We start from the raw sequence: 26,542 nt of genomic DNA on the forward strand, positions 1-26,542 counted from the left end.
ACTTCTTTAATGAGACAGGTAATATGATAGGAATAGAAGTATTTATAATCGGCACCTATTAGGGATAGTGAATTGTGGTGGTGCAGCAATGTGCACTGTGTCACATGTCATAAAAGCTTAGCGTAATGGAATGCATTGTCATGATTTCACTGACATACAATAATTACATTGATCTACAGCTACGCAGCTTACTAAAGTACAATTGAGTAGGATAAATAAATATGTAGAAACAGCGCTGAAAATCAGAGATAAAAATCTTAAAAAATTGATGGATGACTTATAATAATAAAAATACACACATTTGTTGAGCTAAAAAGTCTTAAAAAGTTACTTATTAAAATATAGATTCGTCCTGGCCAACTCATCTGATTCCAAAGAACTCTTTGAACAGGCCTGGGAACAAATTTTGGGAATAGGCCTGGAAGAAGAAGATAGGTCAAAAATCAGATATTGGGTTTCTAAAATATCTATTAATACATGTACCAATTTCAAAGAAAATGCCTACAAACTTTACACATGTTGGTATAGAGTCCCTGAACAATGACACTATATTTTCCCATCTTGTTCAGACTCATGTTGGAGACACTGTGAGCATAAGGGCTCATTTTTATACGTCTGGTGGGACTGCCCTCTGATCACATCTTATTGGAATGAAATTCTTGCCCTTATTGGTAAGATTCTCGATATATCTTCTCTTCTGTCCTGCTTTGTAAACCATTGGAAGGGGTCCCAAAGCCCTTAAGTAAAACTTTGTAGCCATATTTTTAACTCTGCTAGGCTTTTAGTTGCAACACGATGGGGGTCATTCCGAGTTGATCGTAGCTGTGCAAAATTTTGCACAGCTACGATCAACTTTCCTGACATGCGGGGGGACTCCCAGCACGGGGCTAGCTGGCCCCGCATGTCAGTCCGCCCCCCCCCCCCGCAGAAGTGCAAAGGCATCGCACAGCAGCGATGCCTTTGCACTTCAGGAGTAACTCCCGGCCAGCGCAGCTTTAGCGTGCTGGCCGGGAGCTACTCCTCGCTCCCTGGCCCGCAGCGGCTGCGTATGATTTCACGAAGCCGCTGGGCCCGCCCCCCGTTCGGCCCGGCCACACCTGCATTGGCCGGACCGCGCCTATGAAACGGCGTCCAAACGCCGCCATTTCGCCCCCTCCCGCCTATCGATTGCCTCTGCCTGTCAATCAGGCAGAGGCGATCGCTCTCCTGCTACGGCCGTCGGCCGTTCCGCATGTGCAGGCGCACAAAGGTGCTGGCGCATGCGCAGCAGGGACCCGTTCGCTCTGCTGCGTGAAAACGCAGCGAGCGAATGGGTCGGAAGACCCCCAATGGAAACAACCTGCAGCTCCTTCCTTGCATGCAGTAATCAACAATATTTGGTACTGTAGGTTGCTTCAATGGAGTACATTACAGCGCCGCTCCACGACTCTGTAGATACATTTTCTGGTACCTTTAGTTCCGCAGGCAAATCCCCGGTACCTTATAATGGTACTGGTCACCTCTGACACAGGATCTGGGCTTCTAGCATTTTATTTTATCCCCTACACCCTGTTTAATATTCTTTATTATGGTAATGCCCCCACCCCCCCCTGACACCCCCCCCCCTTCTCCTCCTCCTAGAGTTGTTTTATTGTTGTAACATTCTAAACCACTCAACAAACATAAAATTGAAAAATTGCAGTGGTTTTAAGAAATCTTTATTGTATTTCTGAATCACAAATACATCATTTATTGAGCTATTTTGTTGCATCCTGATGATGTATACTTTGTTGCTATATGATTGTTGCACATTTTTGCTTTCCACTTTTATAAAAAAAAATATTTTATATATATATATTTTTTTTTCCTTTATATGTGTGTGTGTGTATATATAGATAGATAGATAGATAGATAGATAGATAGATAGATATAGATTCGTCCATATAGCAAAGGGATAATATTATATTAAGTTGCAATCACAGCCCCTAAATGTTTCAGGGCCTGATTCAGAGATGGACGAATGTTCAATGTCACATGTAGGCAGCATTGAATTTCCATCCAATCTCTAGGATTGGGCATGCAGGAAATGCCTCAGTAGAAGAGACACCTCCTGCATGTAACTGGAATCCCTGCACTGTGACCGATGTCGCAAACTGGGATGCAACATCACGACTATGCCAACAAGCAGTTGAGTAATCCTCATCTTGCACAGCTGGCCAAAGGATGCAAGGGCTGCAAGGCCAGGAAGTCTGCATGGTGACATGCAGACCCTTGGCTCTTCCATCCCCAAAAATGGGGGTGACATACCCCATTTGTAGGAACGCAGGCCTTAACCCATCCCCTCAATGCCGTTGCCTATCAATCAGGCAGCGGCAGAGGGGAACTCAGTACAACAGTGCAAGGCCCATTCTGGGAATGCACAGAATGGACCATGCACAGGCAGGGGCATCGTCAGCATTGCCAGGCCCCAGTAATGATAGGGGGCATGCAGAGCCGGCCATAGGCATAGGCAAACTAGGCAATTGCCTAGGGCATTTGATATGCCTAGGGGCATCAGCAGCTTCTGCTGATTAAAATGATATGCGGCATGCCTATATTCTGTGTGTAGCATTTCATATGCAGATACAGCCACAGTCTCACACAGTATGTAGGCATGCTGCATATAATTTTAATCAGCAGAAGCTGCTTGTGCATCCTAGCCACATAGCAATGCAAATAAGTTTCATTATCATAAAACAAAAGGTGCCCAACGTTAGAATTGAGGCAAGATTTATGAGGACACATCTGTATCCAAGCAGAGGCAGAGGACCACAGTGTTAGTGGCAGTGTGAGTGCTGTGTACATGTGAGTGGGTTGGTTGTGCAGTAGTGTTCGGAATATGTGTAAGGAGCATTATGTGTGTCATGTAAAAATGCATTAATAATGTGCAACATATGTGTAAGGGGCACTATGTGTTTCATTATGTGTATAAGGGCATTAATAATGTGAGGCATATGTGTAACAGGGTACTACTGTATGTGTGTCATGTGTATAGGGGCACTAATAATGTGCAGCAAATGTGTAGGGGGCACTATGTGTGTCATTATGTTTATAAGGGCATTAATAATGTGAGGCATATGTGTAAGGGACATTATGTGTAAAAGGGCATTAATAAAGGTTGTCATAATGTGTAAGGCGCATTATGTTTATAAGGACATTAATAATGTGTCTCATATGTGTAAGGGGCATTACTGTGTGGAATTATGTGTATAAATGCATTACTAATGTGTTGCATTATGTGTATAAAGGGGCTCTACTGTGTGGCCTTGATTATAGAAAGGGCACTACTGTGTCATCTAATGTGAATAAAGAGCAATAGGGTGTGGTGTAATGTGAATAAGGAGCAATTCAGTGTGATGTTATGTGAATAAGGGGCTCTACTGTGAGGAGTAATGTTTATAAGGTAAAGTGATACTACTGTGGGATGTAATATGAATTATGGACACTATCGCATGATCAAATGTGAATAAAGTTGCAGTACTGTGTGGCGTAATTGGAATTGGGGTTACTATTGTGTGGTAATGCCTCTTGTCAGCAAAAACACACCCCTTTTTGGGCTGTGCGCCAAATATGTGAACTGTTCCTATTTAAAATATAGGGGGTACAAACACCAAAATAGGGACTGCTATGGGTGAGGGGTGATGGTGCTGGGAAAGAGGTGCAAGGTCAGAGGCAGAACCAGCGGTGGTGCTAGGGGGCACCAGCCAAAATCTTGCCTAGGGCATCATATTGTTTAGGGCCGGCTCTGGGGGCATGGCCAATGAGGGGGAGGCTAGCCAGACAGGTCAGTATAAAATAGATAAAAAAAATACATGGTTTCGGCCGCAAAGCGGGAGTCCACGGCGGTTTTGGTTTTGGAACTGGTGTGTGGCATGTGGCAGAGGACAGTGGGCAGCAGCAAGCAGCAGGTGGTGAGGTGGGTGGGAATGAGGGAGGGCATGCAAATTGCTCCCCAGTCCCCTTCATTTCATCCTGCAGGAAGAGAGGACTGGCCACCACTGCAGCTGCCTCTCTCCCCAGCGTGTGCTGGCTGGGAGAGAGGCTGATGCAGCAGTGTACAGTCCTTTCTCCCCACCCAACATGCAGCTGCAGCAAGTGGGCAGTGGGAGGGCAGTGGGGCCCAGGGACCCTCCAATGGGCCCGAGTAAAGAATACTTGCCCCAGCCACCCAGGCGCCACTGTACGCAAGGACACAATACCTCCGTTCGTCTTTGAATCAGGCACTCACTTCATAAATACTTGGTCTCTACACATAGGTAGTCCAGTGTAAATATGAATACTCTTCACATGTAATAGTCCAGTATTAACACCAATATAAGTTACCAGAGAAATTGAGATATGGATCAATGCAGTGCTTAGCAAAACTTTTTCAGATAGAATCAGGCTGTAGGAGGTACCCACCGGGTAACGTATAAACTGCAAAAATCTGTCCCAATAAAAGATGTAGGGAGTCCAGGAAGTAGGGTGACAGCTGGCTTAGCTGGGCAATGGCCACCCAGCTTCATCAGACAGTTGAGTAGGAAACCATGAAAGAGAAATCCTGTACAGCTTTTTGCTCAGTCCCCGAGTTTAAAGCAAGGACTTTCTGGATATCACCAGCTTCATGCTGAATGAAATTGGTCCTGAAGCTTAAGTGTTATACACTTGTTCAGCTAACATTATATACCCTTTGATAGAGAGTACACCAAACCAATGGGTAAATTAGGCACCTGTATCTCCCAATTTGACCCTTTGGATCCATTCTGTTTAAGTTGTCTGTTTAAGTAGAAAGAGAATGTGAATGAAGTCAAGGGTAATACGTTAAAGAGGATTCATAAATTGGAGAACAATTATTAAGGCATTTGGCAGTAAACAATTATGATATCATATTAAAAATTAAACAAATCATATACTCCCAGTGTCTGGTAATCTACAAATGTCTTACTCATTCACAATAGATCTGTATTGTCATGGAAGCTGCTTTTGTTCTTACGCAGAAAGATCAATTGTATTTTGCTATTATGGTTTTCATTTAAGAAGATAGGACAAAACGGATGAAATAAAGCCTACGAAAAAGCCGAAATGGGTATTCTAATAGCATTTTCTGTAACTATAATTTGAACTATAACTGGATATTAGGTTCTCATTCTCTTGCTAATATAAATAAATCAGAGTACATAATATGATAAGCAGCAGGATAGCAATAGAACAAACCAGATCTAATGGATCAGCAGAATACATTTAAATTTTCTAGAAATCCATTTTAATATTAGTAAAAATAAACTGATTATTTTTTGGGGGGTTGTGGTTTTCAAAGGATTAGTAAAAACAATAAAAAAAAACACATTTAAGTTCCACATATTGTTTGTCATGTAAAAGGAAATTGCACATAAATTGAAATATGATCCCTAATTATTGTGTTCTTTATAGAGATATGCGGGTTCAGATTTACTCAGTTCTTAATGCCAGAATTAAGGCAAGTTCAGATTTATCCAGATTTTTCTTATTGGCTTTCCAAAACACATGACATCTGAAAGCCAATAAGGTGTCATTTAGAGATCCGAGTAAATCCGAACCGGCACATCTCTAGTTCTTTGTATTATTTATTGATGAAAATTCTGAAAACATGTTTTGTATATAGTAGTACAGATAGAGAAAGAGGAAAGGTAATCTACAGATGTGACACTGCAGTGTGGGTGTACTGCGTTTGGCCAGCTGTCGGGATCCTGGCGCCCTGCATATCACCGCTGGGATCCCAACCGTCGGAATGCCGGCAGAGGGGCAATTGTAGAAGAGACCCTTGCGGGTTCGCTGCACTTGCCGTGCTGCAGGCACGGTGGCACTCTACGCGTGCCACGCTATTTATTCTCCCTCCAGGGGTGTCGTGGACATCCCAAGAAGGAGAATAGTTGTCGGTATACCGGCTGTCGGGATCCCTAAAAGATGCCTAGGAATTACAAAATTGGTAATTAAAGTACATTTTTATTCAATGACTGAAATTATCTTAAAGTTATAATTGGAAGCATAACATTGAAGTGATGCTGTTACTCCCTCATAGCAGGATCATTCATTATACAACCTAGAATAACCTACCGCAGTTTTTATGCTTTTTTTTTTAATAACAAGGGGTCTAGGCTGGCCCCATCATGTCGTGATCTGGCTCTGGTATTTTCACAAGCGTACTTCCAGCCAATCTCTCAAACCCAAAATGTAAGTGTAATCAGGTCTGGATGTAGGGAAATAATAATAATAATAATAATAATAATAATAATAATAATAATTATTATTATTATTATTATTATTATTATTATTATTGTTGTAGAATGCAGTTATTATGGTGCATAGAAAGATAAATCTAGGAAGCTATGCAATGTATGGGGTGCATTTGTGCAGGAGATCTGTCCTAGACTAAAATGCGACAATGTATCTGGTCTTTAAGGAGACTAGTTACTATGTATAAGTGTTATGCGCCCTACACACTTGCCGATGTGTGCGGGCGATATAAACGATCTCGGTCATTAATGAATGAGAAATCGTTAATATTGCTCAATGTGTATGCACCAACAATGAACGATGCGGGGCCTCGCGGTTGTTCATCATTGGTTCCCCGTCGCTTTGCAATGCAAGTCAATTTGGACGATGATCGATCATCATCAAAATTGAATACATCAGGAAGTGTGTAGGGTGCATAACACCAATGTACGTGTCAGGCAAACAATCAGGTTTATTTACAGGTAGACATGAATTAGGGAGCACATTTTTGCTCGTTAATAAATAAATAACCTTTATAATCTGTGAACCCAGATATTCCATAAATAGGAAGTACTGTATAGCTTGAATTTTGATGTGATATTATATTCCTCACACAGTTTTGTTTCTTATTCTAGGTATACCGCAATAGTAAAGCCCATGGATATTCAAGCCAACAATGCTTTAACCAAGATCTGCATCAAAGCAGCACTCATTTGGATATTGTCCATGACCTTAGCAATTCCGGAAGCTGTTTTCTCAGACTTGCACCCATTCTATGACAAAGAATCTAACCAAACGTTTGTCAGCTGTGCTCCGTACCCACACTCTGATGGATTGCACCCGAGGATTCATTCAATGACTTCCTTTTTAATATTCTATGTCATTCCCCTTTCTATTATTTCAGTATATTACTATTTTATTGCCAAAAATTTAATTCGGAGTGCATACAACATGCCGGTGGAAGGAAATGTACATGTCAGAAGACAGGTATGATCTTCATTTTTTTATTTTATTTGGAGGGGGTGAGGGGGGGGGGGGAAATATTAATTTCACTGCACTCACTATAGATTTATACAATAATGTGTAAGAAGAGATCAAAAGTAATAACAAAATATGTATAATTGTATGATTTAATGATTTAGTGTGGAATTGATTACAATAGTAACAATCACAAAACTGGAGACTGCACATAAAAAACTTTCAGTATTCAGTTAAGTTTACACCTATCATGTAAGGTATCAAACTAGGGGGTCTATTTACTAAGCATTGGAGAGAGATAAAGTGCAGAGAGATAAAGTACTAGCTAATCAGCTCCTAACTGTCATGTTACAGATTGTTTTTGAAAAATGATAGGTAATGGTTGGTTAATACTTTTTCTCTCTGCAAGGGGTAAATGTAATAGGGCGTGAGAAGCCAGAAGTGTGGGGTTCGTGCAAGAATGCCCGTAATTTTAAAGTGACAATCATTTACAAGATAAATCCAACGTTTTTTTGCCTTGTAAAGTATTGCTGCTTTAAAAATACGGGCATTCTCACACGGAGTCCCGCACTTCTGGCTTCTCACACCCTATTACATTTACCCCTTGGAGATAGAAAGATTTTGACCAACCAGCTCCTGTAATTTTTTAAACACAGCCTGCAACGTGGCAGTTAGGAGCTGATTGGCTGGTTCTTTGTCTCTCTCCAAGGCTTAGTAAATAGATCCCTAGTAATTAAAATCACATTTGCCTTTCATCGCAGTCATTTGTTTACTTCCTTTTCCCTGTTTCTTAATTATTCACAGAACCTTAAAGATAAATAATTCCTGGTCTGTTTTTCCTGATTTTATTTTTTTACTGCACTTCTCTGCTGCCTGCCCTTACCTCTGTTTTGCTGATCATGCACTTTTCTTACTTCTTGGAATTAAAGCTTTTTTACTGGGTATGCTGGTAAGGACAATCGATAGAGGTCATTAGATGCACTGTCCCCAAAAGGAGCTAATGCCAATCTTCAGAGTCACAGAGAGTCAACATTTTAACCATGCCTTTATAGTTAATGATATAGATGATTGGGATTCAGCAAACAAAATATAGACTGGGAAATGAGAAAAGTTGATGGAAGAATAGCAGAGACAAGAAATGAATACCTAATCTATTGCTGAATGATAATGCTCCAATGAGAGTATAGGGCGCTGTTGTTGGGACTGTGTGAACTATTTTCAGCCGACTAATGGAATGTGCTGTAAATTGAGGACACTGTAATGTTTTCTATGTACTACCTAAGTGAATGCTAATGATAACATATAGAAAGAATGTAAGAATTTAGTAATGGTCAAAGTACATGTACAGTACATGTTCCAGAATAGGGCTAGACAGAACAGCCTCGGTTGCTTTTGTAATTTGCAATGTCTCTATACCTTTTGGCAGTGTTGATTTCCTCGGGGGTTCATGCTGTCACTCACTATTATGACCTACTGTACTTTATATATCATGTCAAAAAAATTTCACTCAATCAGAACGTCAAACGTATGTGCATGCCCTGATTGTAGTCCAATAGCAGTGACAACATTTATTTGATTCACATCATTCTTGCTTTTACAGAGAAATACATAATGTTCATCTATACATACATGCATAAAAGAAATCCAAATAAAAACAAAATAAGCAGGATACTGTACTTTCTCATTCTTAATTATAAGCAAGCATTTGGACTTCAGCATTAGGAATTTGTTCAAATCTCCAACTTGAGGTATTGAAAATATGCCATTCTGTCTTTTCATGGGTGTAATTTTCTGTGATATATCTTTATAAGAAGGCCTTCTTTAGATACCTCAATCTAAAATATCGGCACAGTTATTTATGGTTACCTAAGCACGTGTGGTTAATCAAACATGACAATGTCCTGACACCAGGTAGTCCTTTGCTGCTACCTGCATACAGAAATATTATTTGCACACTCACTTGCACTTAGGTATATAGCTTTGACCTAACAGACTCGTAAATTTACCAGGAGACACGGAGAATACACTAGATTAAGATGTTTTAATCCCAAAAATATTTCCAAGGTTTGATTACAAAAAAGATAATATTACAAATATGTACAACAGGTTATACAGCAAACAATCTCAGAAAATTAAAAAGAATAAATGTAAAAAAAACAAAGTCATAACATCACTTAATTTGGAGAACTCTGTCATGTAGAAGCCATGGGAAATATTGGGTACATCACCTATCGGTGCAACTCTCCTTAGGCAAAATGCATACTTAAGGCTCACGGAAGATCCTAGTTATTATCGTCCAATTGCACAGCTACCATCCTCTTGTTTTTACTCTTTTGTTGCTGGACACTGAACATTAATGAATCAGTCACTCAGTATATAGAGGGGGGAGGGGGGAGTTGGCACAGGAGAGCTGGAAACAAAAAATGACCCTCCTAGAATTTATTCTTCCTGATCTGGCTTGACCAGGTCTGCTTGTTTTGTTAGTGAAGGATGCAGTTTTCCACCCCCATACTTTTATGACTGGTACAAGATAGGAGATCGTTGTCTTTTCCCTGAAAATAAATTCTCCTACTCCCGTTTTTCTTGTATAAAGATAGGTCAAATACAGGACACAGCATAGCAGCCATTTTGTTACATGCACTTTACATGAAATACAATTTCTGATACCTCTTTCTGTTTTTAAACATCACACTTTCCTATATGCTTTCTTTCCTAGAACTGTAAATATCAATAAACTCAAAAGACTGAGGAGCCATTCTCTCATATAGGGGAGATGTACTAAGCTCTGGAGAGAGATAAAGTACCAGCCAATCAGCTCCTAACTGCCATGTTACAGGCTGTGTTTGAAAAATGACAGGATCTGATTGGTTGGTAGTTTAGCTCTGTTCACTTTATCTCTCTCCAATGCTTAGTACAGTATGTCTACTCCATAATCTTATAAAATTGTTCCCATTATTCCCAATATAGGTGTACATTATCTGATTATGTAGGTTGTTAGGTCAGCAGTGCTGCTGTCCTGTGCCACACATACATAAATTATTGACAAAATAAAAGGAGCATCCATCTTCACTAAAGTGGACCTTTAAGCAGCATACACCTTTATGGAGTGTAGGTCTTTGTGGTGTAAGGCCTGAAATTGGAAATCACATCAGAGTTTTATACACCTCTAAGGTGGCCTTATTTTTATGATTAAATACGGAAAAAAAAAACAGTACAGTGCTTATGCACACACCTAAACTAATACTTTGTAGAAGCATATGTTGCTTTTATTATAATAATGAGTCTTTTTCAATAAGTCTGTATCATGTTTACATACCTGGGGCAACATGTAAGAAGCAGTGATTAATTTCTTGACATGTAAGTGCAAATCTTTGTAAATCTAACCTCCGGCCTTTACGATTATATCCCACTCTTCCTCTGATTGGGCCATTTTGAGATATTGAGCTTCCTTTTCTGAAGCCATTAATTGGTTGCTTTTAGACTATCATCCTTCAAAGTGAAATTACAATTCATCTCCTGCTTTCTGACTGAGACCAGCAGGTTTTGTGCCAGAATATATTTGGAGCTATTTATCATGCCAACTACCCTGACTATAGTCTCTACCCAGCTGAAGAGTAGCAGGCCAAAGTTATGATGCCATCACAAAGCATCACAGAAGGTACTGTATAGTGATCATTGGGTGATGAGCAGAGTTTTGCCAAGTTTCTTAGAATTAAGGCTAAAAGGTCCAGCCTTGGTCTCATCAGATCATAATATATTTTCTCTTACGTCCTAGAGGATGCTGGGGACTCCGTAAGGACCATGGGGATAGACGGGCTAGGCACTGTATATATAAAGAGCCCCCGCCAGTTTTTATTATATTTAAGCGGGACAGAAGCCCGCCGCCGAGGGGGCGGAGCTTCTCCCTCAGCACTCACCAGCGCCATTTTCTTCACAGCACAGCTGAGAGGAAGCTCCCCGGACTCTCCCCTGCTAATCCACGGTGAAAGGGGGTTTCAGAGAGAGGGGGGGGCACATAATTGGCAGCAAATAATAGTATTACAGCACTACTGGGTAAACACATTGTGTGTTTTTTCCTGGGGTATTAGCGCTGGGTGTGTGCTGGCATACTCTCTCTGTCTCTCCAAAGGGCCTTGTGGGGGAACTGTCTTCAGATAAGAGGATTCCCTGAGTGTGTGGTGTGTCGGTACGTGTGTGTCGACATGTCTGAGGTAAAAGGCTCTTCTAAGGAGGAGATGGAGCAAATGTGTGTGTGTGGTGTCTCCGTCGACAACGCCGACACCTGACTGGATATGTGGAATTAAGTGTTGAGGTAAATTTATTGCACAAAAGATTAGAGAACAGACAGGGAATCTACCCATGTCTGTCCCTATGTCGCAGGGACCTTCAGAGTCTCAAAACGCCCACTATCCAAAATAATAGACACTGATAACGACACGGGGTCGACTAAGATGATGCAAAGTTACAGCCAAAACTGGCAGAAAAGTATTCAATATATGATTATTGTAATAAAAGATGTTTTGCATATCACTGATGTCCCATCTGTCCCTGACACGAGGGTACACATGTTTAAGGGGAAGAAAGCTGAGGTAACATTTCCCCCCTCTCATGAACCAAATGAATTGTGTGAAAAAGAGCGGGAATCTCCTGACAAGAAACTGCAGTTTCCCAAAAGAATTCTCATGGCGTATCCTTTCCCTGCTAGGGCCAGGATACGATGGGAATCCTCCTCTAGGGTGGACAAGGCGTTGACACGTTTACCAAAAAAGGTAGCGCTGACATACCAAGATACAGCTACCCTCAGGGATCCTGCAGATTCCATGCAGAAAAGTACTTTGAAGTCCATTTACACACATTCTGGTACACTACTCAGACCGGCGATTGTGTCGGCATGGGTTTATAGCGCTGTAGCAGCGTGGACAGATACCTTATCAGTGGAGATTGAAACCCTAGATAAGGATACCATGTTATTGACCCTAGGATATATAAAAGATGCTGTCTTATATATATAAGACAGGCCCAAAAAGACATTGGTCTACTGGGTTCTAGAGTCAACGCTATGTCGATTTCTGCTAGATGTGTCCTGTGGAACATGCAATGGACAGGTGATGCCGACTAAAAGAGGCATATGGAGGCTTTACCTTACAAGGGTGAGGAATTGTGTGGAGAAGGGCTCTCGGACCTGGTCTCCACAGCTATAGCTGGTAAATCTGATCTTTTGCCTTATATTCCCTCACAGCCTAAGAAAGCACGACATTATCAAATGCAGTCCTTTCAGTCGCATAAAAACAAGAAAGTACGAGGAGCGTCCTTTCTTACCAGAGGTAAGGGCACAGGGCACAGCTAGTTCCCAGGAACAGAACTCCTCCCCGGCCTCTACTAAAATCCACCGCATGACGCTGTGGCTCCGCTAAGGGAGTCCGCCCCAGTGGGAGCGCGTCTTCGACTCTTCAGCCACATCCGAGTTCACTCACAGGTGGATCCCTGGGCAATAGAAATTGTTTCTCAGGGTTACAAGCTGGAATTCGAAAAGGGGTTTTCTTGCCGGTTTTCCTTATCGGCCCTACCGGCATCTCCCCCAGAAAGGGAGATAATATTAAATACAATTCACACATTGGCCCTCATTCCGAGTCGTTCGCTCGGTATTTTTCATCGCATCGCAGTGAAATTCCGCTTAGTGCGCATGCGCAATATTTGCACTGCGACTGCGCCAAGTATCTTTGCTATGAAGATAGTATTTTTACTCACGGCTTTTTCATCGCTCCGGCGATCGTAATGTGATTGACAGGAAATGGGTGTTACTGGGCGGAAACACGGCGTTTTATGGGCGTGTGGCTGAAAACGCTACCGTTTCCGGAAAAAACGCAGGAGTGGCCGGAGAAACGGGGGAGTAGTTGGGCGAACGCTGGGTGTGTTTGTGACGTCAAACCAGGAACGACAAGCACTGAACTGATCGCACAGGCAGAGTAAGTGTGGAGCTACTCTAAAACTGCTAAGTAGTTTGTGATCGCAATATTGCGAATACATCGGTCGCAATTTTAAGATGCTAAGATACACTCCCAGTAGGCGGCGGCTTAGCGTGTGTAACTCTGCTAAATTCGCCTTGCGACCGATCAACTCGGAATGAGGGCCATTGTATCTCCAACAGGTGGTGCTCAAGGTTCCCCTCCTTCAACAAGGAAGGAGATATTACTCAACCTTGGCTGTAGTCCCGAAACCAGACGGTTCGGTCAGACCTATTTTAAAATTAAAATCTCTGAACCTATACTTGAAAAGGTTCAAATTCAAGGTGGAATCGCTCAGATCGATCATCGCCAGCCTGGAAGGGGGGGATTTTATGGTGTATCTAGACATAAAGGCTGCATACCTTCATGTTCCCATTTATCCACCCCATCAGGCGTACCTGAGAACTGCGGTACAGTATTGTCATTACCAATTTCAGGGTAATTGGCGGAAATTAAGGTGCTCCTACGCAAGCAAGGAGTCACAATTATTCCATACTTGGACGATCTCCTAATAAGGGCAAGATCAAAAGAGCAGTTGTCACTTTCGCTGAAGGTGTCACAGCAACTCGGCTATATTCTCAATATCCCGAAGTCACAGTTGGTTCCTATGACTCGTCTACCCTTCTTGGGTATGATTCTGGATACGGACCAGAAAGGGGTTTATCTTCCGATAGAGAAGACCCAGGAACTAATGACTCTGGTAAAAAAAACCTATTAAAGCAAAAATAGGTGTCAGTGCATCACTGCACTCGGGTCCTGGGAAAGATGGTTGCATCTTACGGGGCCATTCCCTTCGGCAGGTTCCATACGAGGACCTTCCAATGGGATCTACGGGACAAGTGGTCCGGATCACATCTACAGATGCATCAGTTAGTCACCCTGTCCCCTAGGGCCAGGGTGTCTCTCCTATGGTGGCTGCAGAGTGCTCACCTGCTGCAGGGTCGCAGGTTCGCCATCCAGGACTGGGTTCTGGTAGCCACGGAAGCGAGCCTCCGAGGTTGGGGAGCAGTCACACAGGGAAAAAACTTCCAAGGTCTTTGGGTCAAGTAAAAAAAAACAAAAAACTTGTATTCAAATCAACATCCTGGAGCTGAGGGCCATATACAACACCCTTCGGCAAGCGAAGACATTGCTTCGCAACCTACCGGTTCTGATCCAGTCAGACAACATCACCGCAGTGGCTCATGTAAACCGCCAAGGCGGCACAAAGAGCAGAGTGGAAATGGCAGAAACCGCCAGGATTTTCCGCTGGGCGGAAAATCGTGTAAGAGCATTTTCAGCAGTTCATTCTGGGAGTGGACAACTGAGAAGCAGACTTCCTCAGCAAACACGACCTGCATCCAAGAGGGGACTTCTTTAGGAAGCCTTCGCACAGATTGCAAGTCAGTGGGGACTGCCACAGATAGACATGATGGCGTCCCGCCTCAACAAAAAGCTAAAGAGGTATTGCACCAGGTCAAGAGACCCTCAGGCAGTAGCTGTAGACGCCCTAGTGACACTGTGGGTGTTCCAGTCGGTCTATGTATTTCCTCCTCTTCCTCTCAGACCCAAGGTGTTGAGAATAGTAAGAAAAAGAGGAGTGAGAACAATCCTTATTGTTCCAGATTGGCCACGAAGGACCTGGTATCCGGATCTGCAGGAAATGCTCACAGAAGATCCGTGGCCTCTATCTCTAAGACAGGACCTGTTGCAACAGGGGCCCTGTCTATTCCAAGACTTACCGCGGCTGCGTTGGACGGCATGGCGGTTGAACGCCGGATCCTAGCGAAAAAGGGTATTCCGGATGAGGTTATTCCTACGCTAATAAAGGCTAGGAAGGACGTGACATCTAAACATTATCACCGTATATGGCGGAAATATGTTTCTTGGTGTGAGGCCAGGAATGCTCCTACGGAAGAATTCCATCTGGGCCGCTTCCTTCACTTCCTGCAAACTGGAGTGAATTTGGGCCTAAAATTAAGATCGATGAAGGTTTAGATTTCGGCCTTATCCATTTTCTTTCAAAAGGGATTGGCCTCTCTCTCCCTGAAGTACAAACCTTTGTGATGGGAGTACTGCATATTCAGCCTCCTTTTGTACCTCCGGTGGCGCCTTGGGACCTTAACGTGGTGTTAAGTTTCATTAAGTCACACTGGTTTGAACCACTTAAAACGGTGGAGTTGAAATATCTCACTTGGAAGGTGGTCATGTTTTTAGCCTTGACTTCGGCTAGGCGAGTGTCGGAATTAGCGGCTTTATCACATAAAAGCCCCTATCTGGTTTTACATATGGATAGAGCGGAATTGCGGACCCGTCCTCAATTCCTGCCAAAAGTGGTTTCATCCTTTCATATGAACCAACCTATTGTGGTGCCTGTGGCTACGCGTGACTTGGAGGATCCCGAGTCCCTTGATGTGGTCAGGGCTTTGAAAATTTACGTGGCCAGAACGGCTACAGTCAGAAAAACAGAAGCACTGTTTGTCATGTATGCAACCAACAAAATTGGTGCCCCTGCTTCAAAGCAGACTATTGCTCACTGGATCTGTAGCACGATTCAGCAGGCGTATTCTACGGCGGGATTGCCGTTACCTAAATCAGTCAAGGCCCGTTCTACTAGGAAAGTGGGCTCTTCTTGGGCGGCTGCCCGAGGGGTCTCGGCGCTACAGCTGTGCCGTGCTGCTACTTGGTCGGGTTCAAACTCCTTTGCAAGGTTCTATAAGTTTGATACCCTGGCTGAGGAGGACCTCCTGTTTGCTCAATCGATGCTGCAGAGTCATCCGCACTCTCCCGCCCGTTTGGGAGCTTTGGTATAATCCCCATGGTCCTTACGGAGTCCCCAGCATCCTCTAGGACTTAAGAGAAAATAAGATTTTAAACCTACCGGTAAATCTTTTTCTCGTAGTCCGTAGAGGATGCTGGGCGCCCGTCCCAAGTGCGGACACCTTCTGCAAGACTTGTATATAGTTATTGCTTAAATAAGGGTTATGCTATAATTTCATCGGTCCTGGACTGATGCTATGTCATTTTTTCATACTGTTAACTGGGTAGTATATCACAAGTTATACGGTGTGATTGGTGTGGCTGGTATGAATCTTGCCCTTAGATTAACAAAAATCCTTTCCTCGTACTGTCCGTCTCCTCTGGGCACAGTTTCTCTAACTGAGGTCTGGAGGAGGGGCATAGAGGGAGGAGCCAGTGCACACCATATCTAAAGTCTTTCTTAAAGTGCCCATGTCTCCTGCGGAGCCCGTCTATCCCCATGGTCCTTACGGAGTCCCCAGCATCCTCTACGGACTACGAGAAAAAGATTTACCGGTAGGTTTAAAATCTTATTTTACCTTATGGTTTGTCATTCTTTGCAAAATGTAGATAGGCTTGGATATTCTTTTTATGAGAAGTCTTTAATCTTGCCAATATACTCAATACACAAACATGTGCAGAATTCAGGAGAGTGTAGTCACATGCAGGGAGTGACCAAGTGTCATAGGCTACTTGGTACTGTAGCTTCCTTCATGAGTTTAATCCTTTTCCTGTCTTTAACTTGTCATTACATCAGGACATTGGCAATGCCCCTGTTTTGTCACCTCTTCTCCACTTATTGGAGATCATCTTCGCAGTACTCCATGACACGTGTACTGAAATATTTTCAAATTGACAGTATATGCCTCGCCTGAGTTATACTTTTCAACAGTGAGATCTTGTCAGGGTTACCACGCATCTGGCATTGCTCAAAAGACTGTCCAAATGCAGGACATGTGGGGGCAGTTGGAACAAGCTAATGGGGATATTTAAGACACGGATATTAAATGTATTATCTAAGACATGTTGGGGCACTAGATCATTATGGGGCAGTAGATCATTATGCTGAAAATGCTCCAAACTGATTGTGTTAGTGGGAATCTATTAAAGTAATGGTTTCCTTTTTTTTGGTTGTGTTTTTAGTTTTGGTTCAGTTTTTGTTGTTTTTTGTAAATTCTACTTTAGTTTGGATGTGATTGCTATTCTTGTGGGATGCTGTACATGGCAAGCTCTTCAAGACTTGGATTAATTTGGAACAAACCCTTCCTCCCACTTAGATTACCCTCACCATTAACCACCAAATTATTTGCTGAATACCTATTTAAGTGTATGCATACTACATAACAGACTGGTTATGAGTGTCATACCTAAACCCAGATTCAAAAACATCGGTAAGCCAAGATAAGGTCTGGGCAGCTGTTCTACAGTTATCAGTCAGCATTGCAAGCTTGGGTAAACTTTTGCTTTTACCTGAAACTTCTCTCTTTTTAACTTTGTCAGTATTAGTTAATACATTGAAGAAGAATATAAATAGTATCAAGGTTAAGGGGCTGTTGACATGTTACACATGCACTGTAATTTGATTAAAGGGGTTTAATATTTGACTGTGCATGTGGGGGTTCTGATGGCATATAAAAGGCATGTGGATCAGCTGCAAATGGCATATAAAGGGGTTATCCACAGTCTCCTGTGTGCTGATGTTATTCTCCATTAGCTGGTCTTAACTAATGAGCACCCTCACAGTCTCCAGTATATTCCTGCTGTGCTGCCAATATTATTAAATGCTCTCTCCAGTCTCCGCGTGCTGCTGTTATACTTTAGGTGCTGGCCATTATAACTAAACAATCTCCCAGTGTCCAGTGTGTTCCTGTTGTGCTCCAAGTACCAGCTAATATCACTGAGCGTCTCTCAATATCCAGTGTGTTCCAGTTGTTCTCCAAGTATCAGCTATTACCATTGAGAGCCTCTACGCTATTTCCAGTACCAGTCACCTCACAGTGTCCAATGTACTGCTGGGTATCAGTCTGTTGGGATTCCACGCAAGCTCCTGTTTACAATGTGCTACTGTGCTACCAGCATGCAGAGTCCTATGATTACACATTGGCTCCTGTTAGCTCCTGTAATTGACTGTCCTGCAGTATATCCTCAGAGTCTCTCTATGTTTCATCTGTATTAGACACTCTCTGCTGTCCCTATCTTAACTATTCTCTTCAAGACCAGGGGCGTAACTAGAACTTCATGGGCCCCATGGCAGTCACACCCCTTTGCACCCACAGTAGTTACACCACTGTACCAAACATTACTTGTTATCTGTGCTGGTATATTGTAGCTTACAGATCTCTACTTGTTCTGCCAGTATCAATAAACCAGTTCCAGTTCTTATCTGAGGAGTAACCATATTGAGGGGGGCAACCAATTAGCCCCAATGCCGTTTCGGCCGATAAAAGCTGCCGGTTATCGCGATTAATGACCTATGGTCATTACTGCGGTATCCAATTAGATGCCATTTTCATCGGCCAAAATTGGACTCGTGATTGTGCAATAACACATGGGAACAGGGAACAGGGCACTTATCATGGGATATGCTTTCGGGCAGAGGCGGATTGGCCATAGGTTCTATAGGGAAGATTTCCGGTGGGCCGGCGCACTTGCGGGGCCTGTTTTGTTTGAGGACATGTGGTCCTATTTATAGACCTAAGGAATAAGATGCCAAACAATTTGCATATTTGAAAATTACTTTGCCACTTAGCCTGTGATTGCAGATGATCTAGTGTATGCTCTGTCTGCCTGCTTGGCTGACATATAAGATTGAGTGAATAGTGATTGGGATACAGTTGGTGTAATAAGCAAGAAAATATATCTTTATAAAGAATTATATAGTTTCCTAAATTCTAAAGGTGTATCATATAATGTGCTCATAACATTTAATTTTATTTCCTTTTAACTTCCCCTTGATGCTGGACATGCCCACTATCTGGAAAGTCTTGGAGTGAGGGTGCTGCTGCCATGGCCCATGGCTAGACCTTACACCTCTGGTGCTGCCCAAGTGGGGCCACTAGTACAAATTTTTCCAGGGCCGCTTTTTGTTCCCAATCCGCCCCTGCTTTCGGGCACCCGAATCATAATCCCCGATAAGTGCTGGTATCGGGGGCAGAGTGTGCCACTCAGGGCTAATTTTATTGTCCCCGGCGATGCAATTAGGACGCAGTTACTGTAACTTGGGGCTGCACTACATTCTACAGCACCTTGACCGACCAGGCTCTTATGCGAGGATCCTATTTGTCGACTACAGTTCGGCATTCAACACAATTGTCCCCAGTATCCTGCAAGCCAAACTCCTCTCCTTAGGGATCCCAGAGTCAACATGCTTCTAGATCATCGACTTACTGACAGTAAGGAAACAGGTGGTGAAAACTGGGTCATTCACGTCTAGTGAGCGCATGATCAGCATAGGGGACCTTCAAGTATGTGTCCTCTCGCCCCAGGTCTTCTCTCTATATACCAAGGAATGCACCACGGCTGAGCAATCAGTAAAAATTATATAATTTGCAGACGACACCACCGTCATCACGTTAATCAAGGACGAAGATGAATCTGCACACAGACGCAAAGTGGAACGGCTAATGCAGTGGTGCGGCAGGAACAACCTTGACCTAAATCCCCTCAAAACAGTTGAGATGGAGGTGGACTTTAGAAGGAAACCCAATGCCAAGCACCCACTCGCAATAGCCGACAGCGTAGTTTTGTGGGTCGACTACTTCCAAATCCTAGGGTCAAAAATTTCCGGAGACCTCAAATGGGGACCCAACATAAGCACTGTTGTAAAGAAGGCCCAGCAGCGGATGTTCTTGCTGAGTCAACTCAGGAAATTCAACATCTCGCAGAAGCTGCTGCTTATCTTCTACACAGCGATCGTAGAATCGGTCCTATGTTCCTCGATCACAGTCTGGTATGGAGCTGCCAATGAGAGCGATAGACGAAGGCTGAAAAGGGTGGTGAGGACAGCTGAAAGGATTGTTATGGCTGACCTCCCTCCCATCCAGGAATTATACCAGTCAAGGGTCAGGAAGCGAGCAGAGAAAATTGTGTCAGATATGCAGCACCCAGGTAACAAACTGTTTGAACCGCTTCCATCAGGCAGATGCTACAGGTCCATTCCCGCGAAGTCGACTAGTTCCATTAAAAGCTTCTTCCCACTAGCTGTCCACCAGCTGAACAATATATAAAAAGTCTATCATGTATAATGGGCCTAATTCTGATTTGATCGTAGCAGCAAATTTGTTAGCAGTTGGGCAAAACCATGTGCACTGCAGGAGGGGCAGATATAACATGTGCAGAGAGAGTTATGGGCCCTACACTCTGGCCGACATGACTGCACGATATGAACGATCTTGTTCATTAATGAACTAGATAACGTTCATATCGTGCAGTGTGAAGGCTCCAGCGATGAACGATGCGCGGCCCCGCGCTCGTTCATCGCTGGTCCCCCGTCGGCTGTACATGCAGGCCAATATGGACGATCTCGTCCATATTTGCCTGCACTTCAATGCAGCCGGGTGACGGGGGGAGTGAAGAAACTTTACTCCCCCCTTCACTGCCCCCCCCGCCGGGTCGCCTGTCGGCCGTATCCGCCATCGGGCAGCTGGGCGGCGGATCGGCCAGTGTGTAGGGCCTATTAGATTTGGGTGGGGTGTATTCAGACTGAAATCTAAATTGCAGTGTAAAAATAAAGCAGCCAGTATTTACCCTGCACAGAAACAAAATAACCCACCCAAATCTAACTCTCTCTGTAAATGTTATATCTGCCCCGCCCCCTGCAGTGCACATGGTTTTGCCCAATTGCTAGCAAGCTTGCTGCTGCGATCAACACAAAATGACCCCCAATATGTCTAATATGTCGAGTCTATTGTACAGTTGCAATGTGCAGTATGAACTCATACGTGTAATGTTTGTAACATATGCTACGTTTTTCCCTTCTTATGCTATGTATTCCCCCTTTATGTTGCTGCTTGGCGATACATAGTACCGCAAATATTCCTAGTGTACGTGAGTACACCTGGCCAATAAAGCTGATTCTGATTCTGATACAATTACCTGCTGTCATTGACCGTGGATAATTGGATAACCCCCCTAAACTTATTATACTGCCTCCATACATATACAGATCTCGGGTCCTGCTCCAAGTCCAGACATATCACAGATCCTGACACTGGGGGTGATTCCGAGTTGTTCACTCGCTAGCTGCTTTTAGCAGCATTGCACACGCTAAGCTGCCGCCCTCTGGGAGTGTATCTTAGCTTCGCAGAATTGCGAACGAAAGATTAGCAGAATTGCTAATAGAAATTTCTTAGCAGTTTCTGAGTAGCTCGAGACTTACTCCTACACTGCGATCAGTTCAGTCAGTTTCGTTCCTGGTTTGATGTCACACACACACCCAGCGTTCGCCCAGCCACTCCCCCATTTCTCCAGACACTCCCGCGTTTTTCCCTGACACGCCTGCGTTTTTCCGCACACTTCCAGAAAACGGTCAGTTTCCGCCCAGAAACACCCACTTCCTGTCAATCACACTACGATCAGTAGAACGATGAAAAAACTTTGTTACGCCGTGAGTAAAATACCAAACTTTTGTGCTAATTTACTTGGCGCAGGCGCGCTGCATACATTGCGCATGCGCAGTTTGCGACTAATCGCTCCGCAGCTAAAAAAATAACGAGCGACCAACTCGGAATGACCCCCACTATATGAAAGTGTGTGCACACTTGTGGAACCAGGATTGAAAGGGTTAATCTGGTGTGGCTCAGGGTAGAACCACACCCTTTCCTCAATTAAGAGGAGTTCAGGTATATAAACCTTATGTGTGTCACTCCTGTGAATGCCATTTTTTGTAAGCTGCACCTTTTTGTTCCTGAACACTCATGTAAGAAGCTATTACACTGGCTCTGCAATATTGCTGGAATAAAAGTTTACTTGATTTGAAGCACTTTAGTCTCCAGTGGTCACTGCAAATCTACCCGCTGCACAAGGTAATGTTTGCGTTTACTGTATGCATATCTCCCAACTGTCCCGATTTCAGCGGGACAGTCCCGCTAATTGGACACTGTCCTGCTGTCCCTCCCGCGGGTCGCAGTGTCCCGTGGGCAGTGGGGCAGTTGGGAGAGGTAGTGATCACTGCTGCTCTGCTTTGCAAAGCAGCCGGTGATCACATTGAATAGATGCCGTGCGCATGCGCACGGCATCTATCAGCACAAGAAGGGGAGCCGGGGGCTGTCCAGCAGCTCATGAAGCGCTGGACAAGCCTCCAAAATGCCGAAAACTGGGGTTGCTGCAATAGACCACACCCCCTTACTGTGAGACCCCATCCCTCTTCCAGAAACCCTGCCCCCTTTTCCGTCCGCGGCCACGCCGGAGGCACTGCGTGTCCCGACTCTCACAGCACAGAACTTGGGAGGTACAGATGTAGCCACCTTTATCTTGACCGATTCTCCGCCTAGATGGACGTTTAGTCACGCTAAGGCGATAGCTTAGCTTGCTGAGTTTAATCACAGGCAGGCGCGTTGAGGCGATTCTAGATACTCAGCATGCATTACACATCTCCACCACTGGGTGGCTAATGCTCCACTAATCCAGTACTTTCGATCGTATAGCGACGGATTGATCTACAGCTTTGGCAAATGGTCAGTGACGACTGTAATGTTAATAGATGGTGACCAATGGTCAGATGGTGAGAGTTCTCAATATAAATAAATCGTTTATACAGACACAAACGAACATGTTAAAACACTTGTGTATGCAGACGCAAGATTGTGTATGGAGACGCAACTAATTGTGTAAAAGGAAGTATGTACAATGCATAAACACCGTGCTTTTGAAATACATGTACAGTATGAGCTTCCGAGTTCCCGTGACATTCACTTTATTATAATTGTTTTTCTTTGTTATACATTCAATGGAAGGGTGCACACAGGTTTCACATAATTCTTGTCTTGTAACCTGATCGGAACTCCTTAACTGTCTACTGCATGAACTGTGCAGGCTCCCAGGGGGGAAGGGGAAAGTGGAATGGGGGTAGGGCGAGGCAGTGGAAAATACCGTGTTCAAAGAACGGGCCAATGCTGAAGGAGCGTCAGAATCCCCTAGCTAAAATACACAGGGTCGATAGGGATAAGCGAGGTCTATGCACATAACGATACACCAGACCCCATCGCATCACAAAGTGACAAAATGACCGAGGCACATGAACCTCCTCCTTGTAGCATTATGTGCATAGACCTCACTTAACCCTATCACCCCTGTGTATTTTAGCTAGGGGATTCCGACGCTCCTTCAGCACTGCCCCGAAGCCTGCAAAACCTCGCTCCATAGCTGAGTGCTGACACAAGGTGGATGTTCATGTGCCTTGGACATTTTGTCACTTTGTGATGCGATGGGGTCTGGGGTATCATTAAGTGCATAGACCTCGCTTATCCCTATCGACCCTGTGTGTTTTAGCTAGGGGATTCTGACGCTCCTTCAGCATTGCCCCGTGACCTACAAAATCTGTGCTGTTACTTGCTCCATAGCCGAGGGTCTCCATGGGGCAAGGAGTCACAGGCGGTATCCATTTCAATTGAGTCTGCCCTGCTACAGAATTGTATGTGTACCGTATGGTGCAAAGAACCTTAACAGTACAACCGCTCCTGCAGCTTTGCCCTGGTTTATGTGAATAACTTCCTCCCTGTCTACTGCATGACCTGTGCAGGCTCCCAGGGGGGAAGGGCGATGGGCTAGCGGGAGGCGGTGGAAAATACAGTGCTTTTGAAATGCAAGTACTGTATGAGTCCGAGTCCCCAGTATGTTCTTCTAGTGTACTAATTAGCACGGACAGCTTGTAACGTACAGTGGCAAGTTTAATCTTTCTATGTATAATGGAGAGATAAAAGCTCCTCCCTAAGTTCCTAGATGCCAAATCACCGTCCTTAGTATCTCTGTACAGTATGTTCTACTAGTGTACTAATTAGCACAAACAGCTTTTAACTGGATGCCAAATCACCGTACTTAGTATCTCTGTACAGTATGTTCTATTAGGGTACTAATTAGCACGGACAGCTTGTAACGTACAGCGGCAAGTTTAATCTTTCTATGTATAATGGAGAGAGATAAAAGCACCTCAGTAAGTTCCTGGATGCCAAATCACTGTACTTAGTATCTCTGTACAGTATGTTCTATTAGGGTACTAATTAGCTGTGTGTGCTACTTAGTAGCCCTAATAAAAATACTATACAGAGATACTAAGGATGGTGATTTGACAACCAGGAACTTAGAGAGGAGCTTTTATCTCTCTATATTATACATAGAAAGATTAAACTTGCCACTGTACGTTACAAGCTGTTCGTGCTAATTAGTACACTAGTAGAACATAGAGTACAGAGATACTAAGGACGGTAATTTGGCACCCATGAATTTAGGGAGGAGCTTTTTTCTCTCTTCATTATACTTAGAAAGATTACAATGGAGAGAGATTAAAGCTCCTCCCTAAATTTGTGGATGCCAAATCACTGTACTTAGTATCTCTGTACAGTATGTTCTACTAGTGTACTAATTAGCACGAACAGCTTGTAACGTACAGTGGCAAGTGTAATTTTTCTAAGTATAATGGAGAGAGATCAAAACTCCTCCCTTTGTTCCTGGATGTCAAATACCATGCTTTATCTCTCTATATTATACATAGAAAGATTAAACTTGCCACTGTACGTTGCAAGCTGTTCGTGCTAATTAGTACACTAGTAGAACATAGAGTACAGAGATACTAAGGACGGTAATTTGGCACCCATGAATTTAGGGAGGAGCTTTTTTCTCTCTTCATTATACTTAGAAAGATTACAATGGAGAGAGATTAAAGCTCCTCCCTAAATTTGTGGATGCCAAATCACTGTACTTAGTATCTCTGTACAGTATGTTCTACTAGTGTACTAATTAGCACGAACAGCTTGTAACGTACAGTGGCAAGTGTAATTTTTCTAAGTATAATGGAGAGAGATCAAAACTCCTCCCTATGTTCCTGGATGTCAAATACCATGCTTAGCATTTCTGTACAGTATTTCCTATCTAGCCAGAAACCCTGCATCCTGTGCAAGCTAGGCGGACAACTGGAGGGGACCCGATACACGGTTGCTTCCCGTTTCCCTTTCCAGTGTACATAAACTAGTGGTTGGTCTGCCCCGAAAGCCAAGAGTCTCCTCTTTTGTTTGGTACCAGTCCTGAGTATCTGGGACACCCAGAACCAGAGATATCAGTACGCAAAGTGGACCCATTTTCCCATAGACTATAATGGGCCCGTTAATTCAGACCCACCATGGGTTCCGACGCTTGCCATGAGCCTTGTGGGGTTCACAGAAACTTGGGGTTGGTACCCTCCGGTAGCTAATTGTCTCCCCTTCCAAACCAACCTAGCGATGAAGGCTCCCACCTTCTATGCTGAGAGTCCCAGTTTTGAGTCCCAAAGTGCCAACCTTTTTTTTTTTATATGTTCCCGTGACATTCACTTTATTATTTTTTTTCTTTGTTATACATTCAATGAAAGGGTGCACACAGGTTTCACATAAATCAAAGTAAATCTGCAGCAGCGATTCATTCCGCTATATACAAATACACAGCGGTAATGAGTATAAATTAGTGTATTCCGACGCAACTAACTGAGCAACACAGTACTGTAGATCGTCGGCATTTGTGTATTGTACCTGACCTGAACTCCCTCCCTGTCCACTGCATGACCTGTGCAGGCTCCCAGGGGGTAAGGGCGATGGGGGTAGGGAGAGGCGGTGGAAAATACCGTGCTTTTGAAATACAAGTATTAGCGTCCGAGCCCCCTAAGGCATAAACCAACACCAATGGGAAGGTAGTGCCAACCTTTTTTTAATGTGTTCCTGTAATATTGACTTTATTATTTTTTTTTTATTTGTTATACATTCAATGGAGGGGTGCACAAAGGTTTCACATAAATCAGAGTGGGCGGGGGATTTTCCTACATACAGTAGTATACTGTTGCACATGTCTTGTAACCTGATCGAAACTCCCTCCCTGTCTACTGCATGTACTTTGCAGGCTCCCAGGGGGGAAGGGGAAAGTGGGATGGGGGTAGGGCGAGGCAATGGAAAAAACCGTGTTCAAAGAAAAGGCATAATCAAAACCATGGGGAACTTTGCGGTGTATTGTTAAGTGCATAGACCTCGCTTATCCCTATCACCCCTGTGTATTTTAGCTAGGGGATTCTGACGCTCCTTCAGCATTGCCCCGTGACCTACAAAATCTGTGCTGTTACTTGCTCCATAGCCGAGGGTCTCCATGGGGCAAGGAGTCACAGGCGGTATCCATTTCAATTGAGTCTGCCCTGCTACAGAATTGTATGTGTACCGTATGGTGCACAGAACCTTAACAGTACAACCGCTCCTGCAGCTTTGCCCTGGTTTATGTGAATAACTCCCTCCCTGTCTACTGCATGACCTGTGCAGGCTCCCAGGGGGGAAGGGCGATGGGCTAGCGGGAGGTGGTGGAAA

General features: G+C 43.8%; 1 protein-coding gene across 1 annotated transcript in view; it reads left to right on the forward strand.

Moving 5' to 3' along the window:
- GRPR (gastrin releasing peptide receptor) overlaps positions 1-26,542 on the forward strand; it is a 372,294-nt gene that overhangs the window by 215,631 nt on the left and 130,121 nt on the right. The window contains exon 2 of the mRNA XM_063955805.1: positions 6,885-7,236. Coding sequence (XP_063811875.1) covers positions 6,885-7,236 — 352 coding nt within the window. The remainder of the gene's footprint in view (positions 1-6,884; positions 7,237-26,542) is intronic.

Source organism: Pseudophryne corroboree, chromosome 2 (genome assembly GCF_028390025.1).
Source record: "Pseudophryne corroboree isolate aPseCor3 chromosome 2, aPseCor3.hap2, whole genome shotgun sequence".
Lineage (NCBI taxonomy): Eukaryota > Metazoa > Chordata > Amphibia > Anura > Myobatrachidae > Pseudophryne > Pseudophryne corroboree.